General features: G+C 45.3%; 1 protein-coding gene across 1 annotated transcript in view; it reads left to right on the top strand.

Moving 5' to 3' along the window:
* Positions 1 to 714: 714 nt before the first annotated feature.
* Positions 715 to 18,755, top strand: part of MPP4 (MAGUK p55 scaffold protein 4) — a 42,727-nt gene continuing 24,686 nt past the window's right edge. Inside the window, exons 1-10 of the mRNA XM_045847562.1 lie at positions 715 to 771; positions 5,062 to 5,171; positions 6,112 to 6,233; positions 8,410 to 8,487; positions 10,635 to 10,715; positions 11,952 to 12,083; positions 12,737 to 12,818; positions 14,015 to 14,100; positions 15,630 to 15,701; positions 16,114 to 16,310. Coding sequence (XP_045703518.1) covers positions 5,096 to 5,171; positions 6,112 to 6,233; positions 8,410 to 8,487; positions 10,635 to 10,715; positions 11,952 to 12,083; positions 12,737 to 12,818; positions 14,015 to 14,100; positions 15,630 to 15,701; positions 16,114 to 16,310 — 926 coding nt within the window. The 5' untranslated portion in view covers positions 715 to 771; positions 5,062 to 5,095. The remainder of the gene's footprint in view (positions 772 to 5,061; positions 5,172 to 6,111; positions 6,234 to 8,409; positions 8,488 to 10,634; positions 10,716 to 11,951; positions 12,084 to 12,736; positions 12,819 to 14,014; positions 14,101 to 15,629; positions 15,702 to 16,113; positions 16,311 to 18,755) is intronic.

Genomic DNA, 18,755 nt, shown 5'->3' with positions numbered 1-18,755 from the left:
GATTTTCATTTACTGTGGAGAGCAGGGGAAAGCCATAGGTATTTTCCGGATAAAACAGCTGATAACCCTCTTCCAGTTGCTGTTTTTCACCCCGTGTCTTGCTGTCAGCAGCAGCATTTTCTCTTGTGCTTTTCATGATACCTACTTTGAAATGTTCTCTCCCTCACTGCAATGTAAAATTGTCAAATAAAGAAGTACCTCCAGTGTGAGAGAGAATGAGCTAACTACGAGTTCATTCAGAACGGGCTTGGTAGGGGACCTTTCAGAAGGAACTGCTACAGGCTTCATTATTGGCTCAGGAGTCTGTCATTGCTTTTCAGCAGAACATGAGAAAATGATTAAGGTTAGTAGGTCTGCTTATTCTCAGGTTTCTCCACAGTTTTTCTTTTCATTAAAATTAAAATGCTGTCCTCTCTTGTGGGTGTCTGTTCCCCTGAAATACTCAACAAAAATATTAATCTTTAAGTATTAACTGTGCTGGCATTTTGAGAGAAAATACTAAAGTGACATCTAAACCCTATGTGAAAACACTAAAGTGAAGGTTGAAAATGATAGCAATTACTAGACTCTTCAATGCAAGGAATATTTAAGATTTGTGACAGGAGGCTTGTGAGTAATTTAGTAGTTAGGCTGCTGCGGATTAAATCAAAGAGGATGTGCAGAGATTTTCTCTAGAACAGTGAGGTGACTTTGGCAGTTAATAGCCCACTAGTATTTCCTACGAAGCTTTTCTCTGGGTAGGAGCAACATTCCACGTTTGCAGTGTTGCAGGTAAGAGACACTGCCAAAGGATCCTCAGTGACCCATGGTCTGTGTGTCTGCCCTTCTGTCCATTTTTAATAGTTACAGTCTGGACAATCGGATTCAAGTGATTTAGTTTCATTGTAATCCAAATTATGTGGGAAATTTTATGGTTTTGAAAGGGATTTTGCTTTCAGGAGCTATTTTTAAAGTATAGAATAACGAGTTGTCATGAAGATAAAATAAAATTGAACATTTCTCCTAGTCCTAATCAGTATTGTGACCCAGAGAAAACTGGCCATTTTTTATAGGCCATTTCTCAGTTTTCAAGTCCTTTTCAGGCTTTGTTTAATAGAAAGTGTCATTTTGAAAAAGCATAAAAGCTGTAGAGAGTGTAGCATTTAATGGTAATCACTACAGTTTTTAAAAGTTCATGGTTGTTAAGTAATGTTTAGGACAAACTCCTCAGGAGTCAGTGGTACTAACACAGCTTCTCAGTTAACCATGGAACTGGCTGTCCTTTCTGTTAATTAATCCAGAATTGCAAGAGTTCTCGTTCTCAAGACAGCAGAACTAGGGAAGTCTCAGACAATTGGTGCAGAAGTCGTGAAAAGGAAGACTAGGATGTGACATCACAGTCTTCTGCCAGGACCTGGTGTCTTTCAGGACTAATGGAAACAAAGGAGGGAAATGTGATTTTACTGCTCGATGATGCCACTGAATACCTCTTTGAGTGTCCAGTTCCCGATCTGTAAAATGAAGGTTGCCTTTGATTACATCGAAGGTCTCCTTCAGCTGCAATGTCAAAGTTTGATAGGAAAGGTCGAAGTCAGTATGACCCGGCGGAGGAGGAGAGGAGGGGCACAGGCCTCCCAACTCCGGCTGCCTCCCGTCTCAGGGTTGGCATCCGGCTTCTCTTGAACTCCCTGTGGGAGGTATCGGCCTTTTCCTTCCATTTCTTGGCCGCCCATTTTCTGTTCCTTCCCAGCGAAAGTTGGGAATATCAAGTGCTTGCTACAACCCGAGCACTGTTAGAAGTGCTGAGGCCACAGCCGTGAACAGGACGAGCAAGCTGTCCACTCCCTGACCCCCTACAGACATGACAGACACAGGGGCTGGACACTAACAGGTTAATGGGTAAGAGAACTGTGAGGCATGGTAAGTGCTCTGAAGATAATAAATCACTATAGTTTTCTTAGCCACCTGGAGGGAGAGATGGAGGGAAAATCATTTTCTGGGCCATTTCTATGCATTTTTGTCTTAGTTGCAGCTGCTAGAACAGAGTACCAGGGACTGGGCAGCTTAAACAACAGAAGGGTATTTTCTCACAGTTCTGGGGGCTGGGAGTCTGAGATCAGGGTGCCGGCATGGTCAGGCTCTAGTGAGGGCTCTTTTCCTGGCTCGCAGGCCACCCCCTTCTCGCTGCGTGCTCACCTGGCAGAGCGCGAGCAGGCTCTGGTGTCTCTTAGAAGGTCAGCAGTGCCATCACGAGAGCCCCACCCCGATAACCCCTTAAGTCCCCATCTCCAGATATCGCATTGAGGGCAAGGCTTCCATCAGTACATATGAATTGGGGGGTGGGGTCGGGGGGTGGCACAATTTCAGTCCATAGCAAATTTATCACAGAAACCTCAGGATGACCAGGCAGGCACAGTTTTCAGAATTCACCCAAGTTGTGGTGATGAAAATTACTGTTTATGCCTGCTGAGAAACTAGTCAAAAGGAGCTTTTTAGAGTACATGAATTATCTGCGTGGCCCTGGAGTTGGGCATTAAATACCGGAGAAGTGTGGCCCACCTGATGATGCACAAACAGCGTCTGGCTTGTTCAATCTGTACTGCCCCACCAAGGATGTGCGAGTTTTGAGATGTCCTTTGGGTAACAGGTTTTAAGAGGTTGCCTGAGGAAGTATGATGACTTGGAGTCAGACCCACCTGTTTGCTCTGACTTCAGCCTGCCTGGCAGACACTCCGTCTCCCTTTTCTGTTCCCTACCCTGAAAGTCCCCTCTAGGAACTAAGATGAATGACACATGCAATTGTTGTGCTAAGTGATTCAGCAGAGGCTCAACAACTGGAACACAGGAAAAGGCAGTGTTTAACCTGATTCAGTGAGGGCTGGGCAGGCAAGGGTGGTGGACAAGGCAAAGCATATGGTATTAAGAAGCATGTGTCTGGAAGATTGTCTAAAATTCTGTAACAACTTTCTGTGTTGCTCTTCTCACTGTCTTAGAATTTAGAGACAATAATGATGTCTTTTTCAATATAGCTTCCCTGACTCAATCCCACAATCTGTCTAGATTCTGGAGAGTGGTTTTCAATCATACTAGATTCAACACCCCAGTCTTTAACTACTAATTTGAAATGCTCCTTTAAAAAATTTCAGATTAATTCTGCATTATCCTATAGTAACAAATGCTGCTGGTGTCCTACCCACGTCCCTGCTGTCTTTACGAATTTGATGCACTCTGGGCCAACCTCCAACTGCCAGCACCTGTACTCACTCTCAGAAAGTACCCATGTAGCAGGCTGCAAGTGCCAGAAGCAATGCTCTTTGGGAACAGCCCTCAACCAATGACGGGTAGCACTGGTGTGGAGTTACCCCCACCTCCTTCTCCCTTGTTCCCCGTGGGATTAAGTTCCAGTTGCCCATAGTAGTTACTTGCTTGATAAAACTTTTACTGGCTTTCCCCCTCTGCCCTGCCTCAGTACCCTACTTCTCTACTTGTGTGTGTTTCTCCTCTTTTTTAAAAAAAAAGTTTTAATTTATTTTTTAGAGAGGGGTAGGGAGAGAGAGACAGAGGGATAGAAACTCGATGTGTGGTTGCCTCTCACACGCCCCCTACTGGGAACCTGGCCCACAACCCAGGCATGTGCCCTGACTGGGAATAGAACTGGCTATCCTTTGATTTGTAGGCTGGCACTTAACCATTGAGCCACATCAGCCAGGGCTTCTAGTGGTGTTTCTTGAGATCACTTTCCAAACAAATCACCTCCCTAGAGTCCTTATCCTGTGTCTGACTCTGGGGGAGACCAAACTAAGACACTTGCCTACACAAAACTTCAAAAAAATCCATATATATATAAAAGAAGAACTAAATTTAAGTGTAGTTGATAAGACATTGCACATTTCAATATATAAATATGGGATACAACTATACCTAAGATACAAAGAAGTAACACATGTTTACACCTATTAAAAATTCCACCACAGATGCAGCAGCTTTGAATGCAGACACAGATAGAGCGGTGTATAGTAGTAAACCCACCCAAACAGTACCATCAATGGCATGATTTTCTGAAATGATGGGCAACTTGATAGAGTCCAAGCAAAACAAAATAAATTAATCCTTTGGTTGTGGTAGTAGTAGTCCAGAAAATTCAGTGTGTTTTAAAACTGTACAAATATACTCTGTATTTATAGAATATGTAAAGAAAAGTTGAGTTCTAGGCTCAGATAATTATAGAGGTTTTCTTCCAGCAACATGGAAGTCCAGTGGGGCATTTGAAGGTTACACAGAGCACAAGGTGATTCTTCATTGCATAGGACAACTTTGTGTGGGAAAGTTCCTCAAAGAGCAGTGGGCATATTCCCCTTGCCCTCATTTCTTTAAGCCGTCCCCTGTCCTGTTGCCCACGATGTAGACGTGATGGCCCCAGGCACCACCTTGGGGCAGGAGGATAAGCACACCACATCCCAGGTGGTGAAGCGATGAGTGGAAAGAACCTATTCTCTGAGAACTTCATGGAGCAAGGCTGCCCAACCAGCCCTGGATTGTCAGCCTCTGGACTTCTACATGAGAAAGATATAAACTTCTATCCTGTTAAGCCACTATTACTGGGGGTTTCTGTTTCTTGACATTAAACCTACCTAAAGCAATATAGAAAATAAACTCTAAGAGTAGGCCTCAGCAGTAACACACAGCTCTTGCAATCGCGATCAACGCCATGAAGAACTGTGGGGCACAATGGGAGGGGGAAGGGCATGAGGTCATGAGGGCCAGGAAGGCTCATCTGAGCTCTTAATGATGGTAAAACCAACTAGGCAAAGAGGTGGGAAACAAACAAATGAAACATCCCTTGTGAAAAAAAGAGGGGAGTAGAGGGAGTGTTTCATGGAATAGTTTTCTCTTTCTCACAGCTGGCGATGGTTAGAGAGTAAGGGCCACAGTGCAAGAATTCTCTTTATCATGAGGACACCAGTGTGTAGCCCAGTGCCTGACCTGTCCAGAGATGCTATGGAAATGCATCTCAGTGCACTGGGAACTTCATGGCCAGCATGATGGAATGAACTGTGTGCTGTCTATTGGTCTACTCCCTAGTCCTGAATTCCGCCTAGAAGCTCGGGCCAGGAGGATGATCCAGTCAGACAAGGGAGCAGATCCGCCGGGTACGGACGTGAAGTGTTCTACGGCATCCAGGCCAGAGAATGGTTTGTGGCTCCTGGATTCTTTTTTGAAACTAGGAAGGTCTGATAATATCACTCTGAATATGTGATCAAATGAGTGGGTAGAAATTCTGATAGATTTATTGTGATTCCTATAAGAAACTTGTACATTTTTGAGGGTCCTATACATAAGTCTAAGTAATTTTCAAGGCAGGAAGGAAAGAAATTGACACAATGTTTTACTTAAATTTAGAACTTCATAACTCACATTCAAAATATCACTGCAACAAATAGAACTTTTATGATAACACTTGTAAAAAAGATCAAGCATTCGCTAAAATCTGTTCAATCCCTTTAATCAGCGGAATCCTGAGACGTGTACTTAAAAACTCACTGGGAGAACAGACTGACGGCTGTCAGAGGGGAGGGAGGAGGGGGGACTGGGTGGAAAAGGTGAAGGGATTAAGAAGAAAAAAGACCTCATAGACTCACACAAAAACTTATTGGGAGTTAGAGCTTTTCAATAACACTTTCAATAAGAATTTTCAGAAAGATTAAACACAAATGACTCTATGAATTAGAGAAGGAGAGTCCAGAAAACAACTAGGTAATTTTGGAATAAGCCAAAGGCTAGTAAGATTGGGGAGGAGGAAGCGATATTGCTCTCATAATATCTCACATCTGTGTACTATGATCAACCATTTCATCTAACGTTAGCGGCACCCCTATGGGAAAGCTAGCACATTCTTGTTTTGCCACAAGGAAACTGGGTTTCAGACAATTGGGTGACTTTCTGAAGTTCACAAGCAAGCAAGTGACAGAATAGGGCTTGAAGGTAGAACTTCTGGCCTTAAATCCAAGGTCACGTCCACTCTTCATGAGCACTTGGGGCACATCCCAGCTGAGCTGTCCTTCACATTTACACCTGCCTTTCTTTTCACCCCCACCTGCCTGCCACTGTGGCTCTGTCCTCTCCCTTTCCTAGGTCTCTCCCGAATCCTGAGGCTTGTGCTGCAAGAGCTGAATCTGTTCTACAGCCGAGATGTGAACGGACTGTGTCTCCTGTACGACCTCCTCCACTCCCCGTGGCTGCAGGCCCTGCTGAAGGTGAGCGCCCTGAAGCTTGCAAGCCTTTGCTTGCTGTGGGGGCAGAAACTGCTCACCCAACAGTGTCGCTTTCGTCAGGGGGCAGGAAATTGCAACTTGAAAGAAGTTCTTAGGAGTCAGTTCTCAGAGAGAGCTATCACACCTGTTAATTTACGAAGGAATTAATTTTGAAGGCAAAGAGTATGGCAGCTCCTTCCTTGTCTCCCCGAGGCCCCCGGGAGCACAAAGCAGACACCACAATGGCCGTGGCAGCGTTCCCAGTAACCACCTGCAATCGTTTGTCCTTGAGGCCAACTCAGGACAAGTAAAAAAGCTTCTAAAAATGTTATTCCTTTCTGTTTTCTTTTTTTAAATCAGGGAATGAGGTCTTATAGTTCTGTTTAGGTATCATAAGTTTTTTTTTTTATCCTGAACATTTCTTCTTCTTTTTTAAATATTGGTTAACACTTCACATACCATACACTAGCATCTACTATCTGACTATAATTTTGATTTTCTGAACAAATGTTAAGAAATATCCTTTAGAAGTTATTTTTGGCGGTGCGGGTGTTTCCTTAAATGGGAAATGTGGTCAGCATAAGCAAAGAAGCACTCCCCACCGCACTCATTGCAGAACTCCCGATCTCTGTTCATTCATCCATCGATGGACACTTGGGTTGTTTCCATGTCCTGACTCTTGTGAACAATACTGCAATGAGAACAGGGTGCACCCATCTCTTTGAAACAGTGATTTCATGTCCTTGGGGTATATATCCAGAAGTGGGATATATGAGGGAAGATATTCAGCCATAAAAAAGAAGGAATTCCTCATGTTTGCAGCAATATGGATGATTCTGGGAGGCATTTTGCTAAGTGAAATAAATCTGACAGAGAAACACGAATAGTATGTGTTCTCACTGATATGGAATCTAAGAAAGCTCAATTTGTAGAACCAGAGTGGAGTGGTGGCTGCCAGGAGCTGGAATGTGGGGGAAACAAGGAGATTTTTTGGTCAAAGGGTACAAACTTCCAGTTTAAGATGAGTGGATTTTGGGGATCTAACACATGCCACGATGACTTATAGTTAACAAAACCGTACTATGTACTTGAAAGTTGCTAACTAAGAGAGTAGATCTTATATGTTCTCACCACACACACAAAATAGTACTTACATGCGGTGACAGAGGTGTTAACTAACCTTAATGTGGTAGCCATGTTGAGATCTATATCTCTCAAAACATATATATATGTTTTATATATACAAAAATATATATAATTTTATATATATAATTACATTGATTTCTTAAACTTATACAATGTCACATACCGATTATATCTCGATAAAGCTGGGGGAACCCCACCTGATTCTTGTCAGGCACCTTCCCTCTCAGGAGTAGCTACAACGCGAGCTGCAGTGTCCCTGAAGGTGCCGCCTGTGCTCTGCACCCCCTGTACCAATCCTCTCGCTTAGTCCCTTCCAGGGAACCTGGAGCGCTGGCACCGAGGTGGAGCCAGGAAGCGCCATCATTCCAGGTCTGGGTGGAGGGGGACCCTGCCAAGCTGGCCCTGGGTCCCCTCGCAGCATCTGTTAGAGAAACCATATTTCTAAACTCAGATTGAGGACTGCCCTGTGGAGCTGGGCAGGCCTGGGTGTGCTCAGCCCAACCCTAGATCCTGGAATGAAAGAAAGTTCCCAAGGGTCAACAGAGACAAAGTTGGAATTTTTATAAATGAACTTTTGCTGGAGAATGAAAGGAGGAGAGAGAAACAAACCAAAGATAAAAGCAGAGTACAAATAAGCACAGAGTGTGTTTGTTTTGTTTAGAACCTCTGGGGAGCCCTGGTCCCATAGCTCATGTCCTGCCCAGCTGCCCAGCCCAGGTCCTTGCAGGTGTCTGGCCCCAAGCCCCCACTGGTCTCAGCCCTAGACACCCCTCTCTCACTTTGTTTAGCAAGAGTAAGAGTTTGAATTTCTTTCAATGGAATCAGTTAGGGAAGACCACTGTCCAATGGCAGCCGCTGGTTGAGCCTTTGGAGCTTTAGAACCTCCAAACTGGACTTCATTGCTCTTTCACAACTAGAGACACTTTATCAAAGGCCAACACTCATGCTGTTCACGTTTCCCAGGCTGTTTCTTCCCATGGAGATTCTTAAATCCAAAATGTCAACAGCTGTGTTATCCACATACCTTCTGCAGGTTTATGACTGCCTCCAGGAATTTAAAGAAAAGCAACTCGCTCCGGCCAGCTCCCATGCGCAGGCGTTATGCTATGAGGTGAGCTGATTTTTGGTTCACAGAATAGTAGAGCTTTAATATGATGCCATTTTACTCGCAGTGCTCATTTAAATGAATTAAAGGCTCCAGTGGAAAAGTCAGATTTATGATTATGCATCTACGAAGTGTTTCTAATTGAGCTTTACTGGAAGGAAGAAAATTGGCCTGCTATCTCCTAAATTAAAACAAATAAAAATAACATTTTTAGCATGTGTTCATTCTCTTTTTTCCCTAAACCTTGCACTCAATTTACCCTGTGTAAACAGGGTAGTGTTATTGTAATGATTCCCAAATCTACAACTCTGCCTGGGCTCTTTCCCTGAACTGTGGGCTCATATCAAACTGCCCCCTCCCCGCCCTTCGCAGATGTTTGTGGACACTCACACTCAGTGTGTCCCACGCTGAGCTCCTGACCGTCCCCACCCCCACCACAGCTACTCCTCTCCCAGCCTTTCATATCTCAGTAAATCCATCTTTGTTCTTGCCGTGCTCAGGCCAAAAGTCCTCGAGGTCAGCTTTGACTTTCTCTTTCTCTCGCACCTCACACCCAGTCGAATGGAAAGTCCTCTCCATTCTAGGAATACCAGCTCTCACCACCTCCACATACCACCTAATGGTATAAGCCATTGTCATCTTATGTAGATATTTGCAACATAGCCTCCTACCTGGTCCCCTGCTTCTAGTCTTGCCCCTGCAGTCTATTCCCAGCATAGCCACCAAAGTGACCCTCTTTAAGGGCAAGTCAAATCAGGTCGCTTCTCTGCTCAAACCCTTCCAGTGACTTCCCATCTCAGAGGAAAGGTCAAAGTCCTTACACAGTCAAACCGAATGCAGCCCCATCACCTCTGTGATGTTCAGCCCCCTGCTCTCCCCCTTGTTCACTCTGCTCCAGCCAGATTAGCCCTTTGTGGTTGTGTGAACCAGACATACTCCTGTCTCAGGCCCTTTGTACTTGCTACTCCCCAGGTCAGAATGCTGTCGCCTGTATATTCACGATTTCCTTCCTCATCTCCTCCAGTCTGCACTCAAATGTCACCTTCACACTGAGGTTTTCCCTGGTCATCCTATCTAAAATTGCAATCCCCTGGTAGCGCTCCCTATCTACTTTCCTTGTTTTATTTTTCTTTTAATCCATCTCACCATCAAATAGAACTGTTTCTTTGACTTGCATTGTCCATGTCTCCTCACTAGAAGGTACACTCTATGAGAATGGGGCCTTCTGCCTGCCTAACTCACTGCTCTATTTGCATCATTCCAAACAGTGCCTAGCACATAGTAGACAGTCAATAAATATTTGTTGAATAAAGGAATAATGTAATCTATTTTATTATCATTTATTGCTCAACCTATATTAAAAGAAATAGAAGGAAAAAAGAAGAAAACTTTACCCTCGATTTCAGTAATCAGCAAGTCAAATTGTGTTTAATTGTCCAATTGTAATCCTGGTGAATGGAGGCGAAGCTTGGTGAACCGCCTGTTTTCATTTGCTGTATGCAAGGGCCCTCGACTGCTAAAGACTCATGGGGCTGATTAAAGTCTGGAAAGGTCTATGCCCTGTCGGAGAGCAGGTCTACACATAAACCACAGTAAAAAGATCAGAATTTATTCCGTTAAGCACTTTTCCCTTGCACAAATATTAAAATTGTTAATCAAATAATAAGCCCTAAAATATAAATTACTATTCCCATTTTCCAAAAGCAGCCTGGAGCATCCATGGGACTAAGCTACCTGAGTTCTCCAGGTATTTGAGCCTGTGCCTGGAGAACTCAGGTACCTCCACCTGCCCATAAAGTCCTCATATGAGCAAACAGATGTTTTAGAGCCACTAGAGAGAAATTGCCTTGGAACATATAGTATCACAAAATGATGTTGGTTCTTTAGAAGCTTAGAGCCTGTGAAGTGCCAGGCCTGGGGCCAGGGGCTTTAGATCTACTCCAAATCTTGAATTCTATCTGCTGTAGCAAAGCTTAATAAATGAAAAAGGGTGGTAGGCCTTGACTTTAATGATGAAAAAGAAGGCTTACATAACAGCTTTTCCTAGGTCAATATCATGCTAGTGAGTATATCTGTTCTGCAGTCTGGGTGCGGTTAACTAGGTGATACAGATTTTATAAAACCTCACAGCATATGCTTTTTCCATCAACCAGGTGGTGGAGATATTACATGCAAACTCTAGCTCCCCTGAGATCCAAGAACTGAGAGAAATCCTCCAGGCTCCACACTTTCAGGCAAGTGCTCGCCATCACAGACACGGCATGCCCGTCTGGTGCGGAGGCAAAGTGGGGGGAAAGAAAGAAACGTGATGGGAAAGTGCTCTTGGAATAGATGCCCTGTAACCGTACACGGGTTACCAACACTGTGTACCAGGACAGGTGAGACTCAGATGTGAGCCAAGCCTGACATAGTTATAAGGAGTCATCTAGAACTTTCCTTATGTCCCCTCTGCAAAGCTTCTAAAATTCTGGGGCAATCAAGGTAGCATCCTTCCTTCCCATCTTGGGAATATTTTAAGTTTTGGATAAAGTATGTGAAGGTATTTGGAAACCACGGTATAATGATTTTCTCTATGGAAGAGGGAATAAGTGAAAAGACACTTGATGTCTGAACAGAAGCCTACCTCTTAATACTTGCAGATTTTGAGATCGATTTATTAGCAAATTAGAACTTGAAGAGAATATCTGCATTTGGAGCCGTGGAATTTGCATCAAAAAGTTTAGTGCACAAGATATAGAATTTTCTCTGAGTTCCGGTGAAGTTCTTCCCGACAACCTCAGGCAGGGCCGAGGGTGACAGCTTCCCCACCCCATGCAGTGAAAAACTTAGCAGAGCGGGTCATTAGAAGGAACTTTCTGGTCATACCTTAAACCGGGGAACTGCTTTTTCTCATCTGGCCCTACATGGGCTTCTGGATGTCACTGGCAGGTTAAGCCTGCAAGGTATTTTGATTACTGCCTCCCCTTCATTAGGGAAAATATTAGAAAAGTTGTCTTTTAGTTCAAAATCATAGGAGCACCAGATGACATGGGTTTCCAGAAAGTGAGAAAGGGCTAGAAGAATACATCTTAACAGAAATGAAAGAATGTGTCAGGTATAACGATACACAGAGCATGGACATGGGTTTGAATCCAGTAGGACATACTGGCTTCAGGTCTGGGGCTAATCATGTAACCCCTCTGATCTTTATTTTCTTTATTAATAAAATGGTGGTAAAATTTACAAAATACATACAACCTCTCTGTGTCTTGTTTACCTGTGAAATGAGGACAATAAATGTCCCTGCTTCACAGAGTTATCCTGAAGATGGAGTTAATCAGCAGAAAATGCTCAGAACTGCACCTGGCATACGTGTTGGTTGTCCTTTTTGCTGTGTCTCACGGCGCATCCAGACACTGTTTTCTAGGTGGATGTGCCCTGCATGGGCCCTATGCGTGACCTCTGTCCGCCTTCTCCTTCTCTGTCCCCAGGCCTTGCTCAGCGCCCATGACACTGTTGCTCAGAAAGATTTCGAGCCCCTTCTCCCCCCACTGCCAGATAACATCCCTGAGAGCGAGGAAGCAATGAGGATTGTGTGTCTGGTGAAAAATCAACAGCCCCTGGTAAGGAAATTGTTTTATATTTTTCTTGAGGATTATACCAGGGCCGATTGTGAACTAATTATCTCTAGTAGTTACTCGGGCCATATTCTTGTCTGAGGTCACAGAGTTCAAGGCATTCAGAAAATGTGGGGGACTCCATAATAATAAAAGCTGATGTATAACGTAAAGATTTTTGCCTGTGGCTCCAAACACGTTACATATAATGTTTTCACTAGGAAAGATTTCTGTTGAGTGTTTTTCTTTTTTTTTGACAGAGCTGTGAGAGATAAGACATTTATTTTATTATTTGGCTTTCTGACCAGTACATATATTTCACTCAATTCCAATGTATTTGCCTAAGTTCTTTTTTCTTCCATTAATAGGAAGCTAAGTAAGGCATTCATTTGATTTTCTGAAAATAGCCTTCACAATTAGGTTGTAATTGTGGGAGGTTTATTTATCTTTAGAAAGATCTAAATATTCTTTTCTGTGGACATGGTGGTTAGATAGAGAACTCAGGGGCCAAGGTTGCAAGGCCTTTCCCTTTTGAGGGCGCGGTGTGGCCCCGCTTGGCACAAATACCCTCATCTGAGAGACCAGAGCTGCACTGAGGGAAGCCACCAGGAACATGGTCACCTAGCTGAAAGAGGGATTCCACTGTGCCCTCTCCCCAGGGAGCTACCATCAAGCGCCATGAGATGACTGGGGACATCCTGGTGGCCAGAATCATCCACGGCGGGCTGGCCGAAAGGAGTGGTAAGCTGGGGTGGCAGGGTGCAAGGGGGACCAGAAAAGTAGAAGCCCCTTCATTGTTTAGTCTCCATTGCAGGGAAACCCCTGCAAGAGGTTGGGAACCTCTTTCCCAACAAGGTTGAGGCTTTAATAAGGGCCGCTGCACTGCTTGGTTATTAAAGAAAGAAGGAATAAATATTCCAGAGAAATCCTCTTCGCCTCCTTCAGTCAGTTCCTCTATTCTAGGCAGCATATTAATGTTCTCTCAGTTTACATTCTCGTAGCAACCTAATGAGGTAGGTATTATCATACTGCTCTATAGATGAGAAAATTGAGGCTTAAACTGATTAGATAACTAAATTGCTCAGTTTGAATCAGAGTTCAAGTCCAGGCTGGCCTCACTCTATGTTTCCAACTTTCATTCTTTACTTGGTCCCTCTGCTTTCAAAAAGGTGTAGCTCTTCCCCATCCTGAAACTCCTTTTGCTGGCCCTTCCTACCAGTGACCCTTTCACTGCTCTGCTAGAAGCAACCTGCTCTATGACCTGCTGCCCTTGTCCTCACTGTCCATGACCCCAGAAACCTGGCACAGGGATTTACCCAACATTTTTAGGGTCATTGCCCCCAGGATTTCCTAGTCACTAAGGCGATTGGCCCTTCCTTCGGCCTTGGTTGTATTTGTACTTCTAGCACATCTGATGTTGTGGAGCACACCTTTCTCGAAATCATCACGGCATCTGTGCCATGGCAGCATCCCGTGTAGCTTCCTCTCTCTGACAGTTCCACTGTCTTACTCCGAATTTCTCAAGGCCTCATCTTAGCCCCCATGTTTCTCCACAGTGTCTCTTTTAAGGTGTTTCCCCGCTTCCTTTTCATTGATCATTTCCTCATGGCCCTGACATCTTCATGTTTAGTGTTATCTTCTTACCAGTGTTCCAGTTCCATTGCACAACAGTAGGTTAGCAAAACTAAAGCTCTTACCATCAGTTAACCCCAGGGTTGTTGAGGAAGTGGAAAAATGCAATGCTCATGCACTTCGATGGTGGCGTAAATTAGAATAACCATTTTTGCTTTATTAGCAGTAGCATTAGTATTTCATAATAATATTTGAAATATTAGAGTGTGCTTGAGTTAGCGAGTTTGTTCCAGTTTTGGGATAGGTACCTCTATTTCTGCCAGTATCTTTGTGTCCTTCCTTGTTTTGTGTTCCTGTTTGCCTAGGTCTATTGTATGCTGGAGACAAACTGGTGGAAGTGAATGGAATTTCGGTGGAGGGACTGGACCCTGAGCAAGTGATCCATATTCTGGTAACAGCCCCCTCTCGGCCTTCTTCATGACTCCGTGAAAGGCAGGGTGAACAGGACCCAACCTGCCCATGGCGTGTGGCTTCACTGTAATGTGAGGGGAGCCTGATCACTCTCGACAGCTTCCTCTCTCCAGACCCCAGAACTTGTCTGTCTCTGGGCGTCCCCCGCTGCCTGCCCGCTCCCCGCCCCTCCACCAACCCTTGGCAAGAGACTTACTTCTCTGCCCAAACTGCTCTTTCTGTCTCAGAGAGCCCGCCAGCTTCCCCACCCAGGGCCCTCGCTACCCGGGTTGCTCCACTGCAAACAGCCCAAGTGGGCAGAGTGAGACTCTGGAAGAAAGTCTGAAGCTGAGCAAACCACCCCATGCTCCCCCAACATTTTTGTACAGCTGAAATCCGCTTGAGACCTTCCTTGAGGCAGTTTGGGGTAGGAAAGATGTCACCGGAGAGCAGCATGGAGAGGGGACATCCTTGCTGGCTCTGCCACTGTCCTTGGTGGTTTGAACTGGAAATTTCTAACATGATTGTTACCTTTTTTTCTTTTTAGGTCCCTATTCCCATCCTTCAAACAATTGCCTGAGTCACAGTCCAGCTGGCAATAACACAGCAGTATACCCCCACCCACCCCCCTCCACCATGCACACCCCAAGTGCAGGGCCCGAGGTTGATCACTGTGTATCAAGTACACTAGTGGTTCTCATGCTGGGCTCTTTGGGAACTTTTTAAAGTTTTGTATGTTTGGGACTGAGAAGAGGTATGGTATTACAAGGAGTATATCGAGTACCTAAATATTACAACCACTGCTGTGAGACTGCATGGTGTACAAGATACTACGAAGGGAGCTCAGCGTGTCAGTCACAGACCCACAGGCCTCCTCCTCGGTCCTGGTGCCAGCTGTGGAGTTGCCAGGACAATGGGGCTGTGAAATTCTGAAGAAGAGTGAGAAAGGGGTTTTGTTCATTTCCGGATCTCCAAAGCTTGTCTCAGTGTGGCTGACAGAGTGATTCTTACCTTCCCTCCTGGGCTGACAGGTTCTCTGTCTCCCCCAAATGTTTAGGGCCCCCCATTAGCTTGGAACTTGTCAGCCCCCACCCCCAGAAGACTTGGGGGCCCCTCATGCTCCCCATTAGACTGGGCTTCCTGGTGCAGAATCAGGAAATGATTACTGACTGAGGTATGAAGAGGGAGTGGTAGACCAAGAGCGCATCTCCTCTCCTGTGGGAAGACCTCGCAGAGTGGGGTGGAACTGGCGGCAGTGAGACAGAGGGTGCCTGCCAGGCCTTGGTGTGGGTCTTAGCAGACCAGGCACTCTGGAACCCCACCGGTGACTATAAAGCAGGGCAGAAGCAGAGCTCACCTTCTTCCTAATTTCCATCTCCGGGTTTCCATTTAGCTGTTGAACTCTTGTCAAAGTCCCCGTGGAGGAAATCACCATTAGACTTGAGCATTTGAGTTGAAACGCCATGTGCTGAATCCCAGTAACTGCTGAACTCTGAGATTTGTCATTCTTCCCCCTCTGACATTTTCTAGGCCATGTCCCGTGGCACAATCATGTTCAAGGTGGTTCCAGTTTCTGACCCTCCTGTTAATAGCCAGAAGATGGTAAGAATTTATTGAGCCTTCATACTCTCACACAGTATATAAAGTATTGCACTACTATTCTCTATAATGTGTTGACTAAATGTTCAACACTGTGTTGTGTAGTTTTCAGTACTGATCACATGAGAGGCAAATGAGTAAATTAATACAATACAAGGACATGATGTACCAAGAAGTTAGGAAGTCACATCAAGAATGGTGAACATTTGAGCAAAAACTCTCAGCACTAAGAGATTATATTCCCAAAGTCATTTTTTCATAGCTCTTAGACTCAGCTCAAGAGGCAAGTTCTTTTTTGTGAGGATGGAGAGGAAAGACAAGAACAGTAGGAGGAAAGGAGGGAGAAATCATTTCGTCTCGAAGGCCCATGTGTGCATGGGTTCTTCTGATAGCGCCGTTATGCACCCACTGTCAGGTGTATGTTCGTGCCATGACTGAGTACTGGCCCCAAGAGGACCCCACCATCCCGTGCATGGATGCAGGGTTGCCTTTCCAGAAGGGGGACATCCTCCAGATTGTGGACCAGAATGATGCCCTCTGGTGGCAGGCCCGGAAAATCTCAGACCTCGGTTCCTGTGCCGGCCTAATCCCTTCTAACCACCTTCTGAAGAGGTAAGAAAAGTTACAACTCCTGGCTTCAGGACTGAGGCATAAGGAAATAGAGCATTGTCTCAGGCTCCTGCTATTGCAGTAAGATAAGATAAAGAGAGACAAGCAGATGAACAAACTCACACATTGGTTTATAAGTCCAAGTGTCAACTTATCCATATGCTGTAAGCATCTTAAATACCAAATGATCATAATAATAATACCAGCTAGAAAAGAGAGAAAACATGTAGGAAACTAAATTAAACTGAAAATGGTAGCTCTGACTCCCTCTGTAAATCTTTCAAGTCTGAGTTGTTGAAACCTCATTTGCTGATTTCAACCCACTACCCTCACTTCTGTGCTATTGAGATCCAAGGGAGCAAGTAAAAGCAGAAAAAAAGATTTTAAAAGGTTGAAGCCTCAGCCCATGTTAAGAGGTCAGGAAGTAAATAAGGAGCTAGCAAAGGACATTGAGAATAAATGACCAGTGAGTTGGCATGAGAATCAACACAGTATGGTATTCTGATCAACTACATCAATTGCTGTTGAGGGTACTGAGAGCTGACCGTTGAATTTAACAATACAGAGATCATTGGTGATCCTGATGGAAGTGATTTTAGTGGAGGGGTGGGGCCACCATCCTAGGGGAGTGAGATTTGAAGAAATTGATGACAATGCACACGGAAAAATCTTTGAGACATTTTTTGGTATAAAGCAAAGCAGAATAAATAGCCAGAGGGGAAAGTGGAGTGGTATGAGAATTTTTTTAGATGGGGTAAACAATACTAGTGGGAATGATCCAGTGAGAAGGAAATTTTTTTATGACGGGAGACAGAGAAGAGGATGAAGAGGGGCAGAAAAAGAGGGGCTGGCTTACGTGGGGCCTCAAACAGTTCACCCACAGTGAGGGTGACAGTGGGGAGTCCGGAGAGTGCAGCAGCGTTGGCGGGATATGGCGGAACTTGTGGAAGTTCTCTTCCAACCGCTCTGTTGTCTCAGTGACCAAAGAGGCAAGGCCATAAGCTGAGAGTCAGGGTGGGTCAGGAGGTATGGGGAAGGAGAGGGGAGACAGCTTGGAAAGCTTCTATGAGAGGTGGAGAACAAAGGGATTAGGTAAATACAGTGTGATCAACAGTCAGGGGTCCCTGAAGGGTAAAGGCCATAAATGTGAAGTAATTCTGGTCAGTTTCCTTGGGGACAGGTCGAGGTAAGACAGAGCTGGATTTAACAGTAAGTCAAGAAAGAGCCAAGTGAGTGACTGAAATGAAGGAATATGATGTGTAAGCTGTTGAGGAGGGAGGTGAGGAGGTAAGGGTCAGTGGAAAGGTCCTAGAAAGGTCAATGGATTATAGGTCCCATGGGGTCAACAGATTATCGGGGTTGGGAAGGTAGGAGGTGTTGGTGAAAGAAAGGGATGCTGGGAATTGAAATTATGGAGGAACTATTGGTTCTGGAAGGTTCTAGGGTATGACAGTGGGAGGCTGAGGTAGAAGGTGGGAAGGGCTTTGGGAAAAAGGAGATCAAGGAACAGAGAGGCCAGGGTGTAATAAAACCATCAGGAATTATGACAACAGTGTTGAGAGCATGAGAGTGAGCAGCAGTAATCTGGGAATGGTTACCAGGAAAGTCGGGGGAGTAACAGTCAGGAGCTGGGGATTCTAGGGAAGAGGGAGCATGGTCTGGGGATGGCCATGAGGAGCAAGGACAGGGACCCCACACGCCCAGCCCATGAGCAGCGGTGCACTGGAGCCAGCTACCAGAGCTCGCCCTGTGCACTTCTCACGTCTGAGGTCAGAGAAGTCAGCGCTGCAGCTTAAAACCAGCCACGTAACAGTACTGTCGCTAGAGAAGTTGGCAGAAGCTACACTTCAGGGCTCCCCTGCCCCAGAGCTGCCAGACCAGCACACCACTAGGAGTGGGAGACAACCCAGTTTTCCTTTGAAAGGTGCAGGGGAAGCCATGAACTCAGAGAGACCTGGGTTTTAGTTAGAGCAAGAATTTACGTTCTCTAAAGAGCTCAGGCAGAGAAGAGGCTGAGTGGAGGCCTGATTTTGCTGGAGGTTTGTTTACTGGAGTTCCAGGGGGCGTGCGAATGGGCTTCAGGGATTAGAGTGTGGAGGATAAGGGCTGACCTGGGCTTTGGGGGCTGAGGACAGGAACAGGGATAAAGGCCAAATGAGATTAGTCCTCCTGGGCTCACGACGGGCAAACAGCGGTGAGCATGCCCTGGTGGGGGTCTTGCAAGGAGCACACAGCGATGGCAGCGGTACTGGATTAGTGAGGAACGACAGAGGGCACAGAGATCCTGTGTCTCTAAAGGAACTGTAGAGGGCATCCACAGCCTGCGAGGGAAACCGGAACATGCTATGAAAATTCTAAGGAGACCAGGGTAGCGAGCCGAGGGGGCAGGGTGCCATGGCTCCCTTCTGAAGTCTGCGGCCTGTGAACTACTGGTCACCCGCCAGATTT

The sequence above is a fragment of the Phyllostomus hastatus genome, unplaced genomic scaffold (genome assembly GCF_019186645.2).
Source record: "Phyllostomus hastatus isolate PE091 unplaced genomic scaffold, TTU_PhHast_1.1 phas_contig_57, whole genome shotgun sequence".
Lineage (NCBI taxonomy): Eukaryota > Metazoa > Chordata > Mammalia > Chiroptera > Phyllostomidae > Phyllostomus > Phyllostomus hastatus.
The sequence above is the reverse complement of the archived record's forward strand: the minus strand, read 5'-3'. Positions and strand labels throughout refer to the sequence as shown.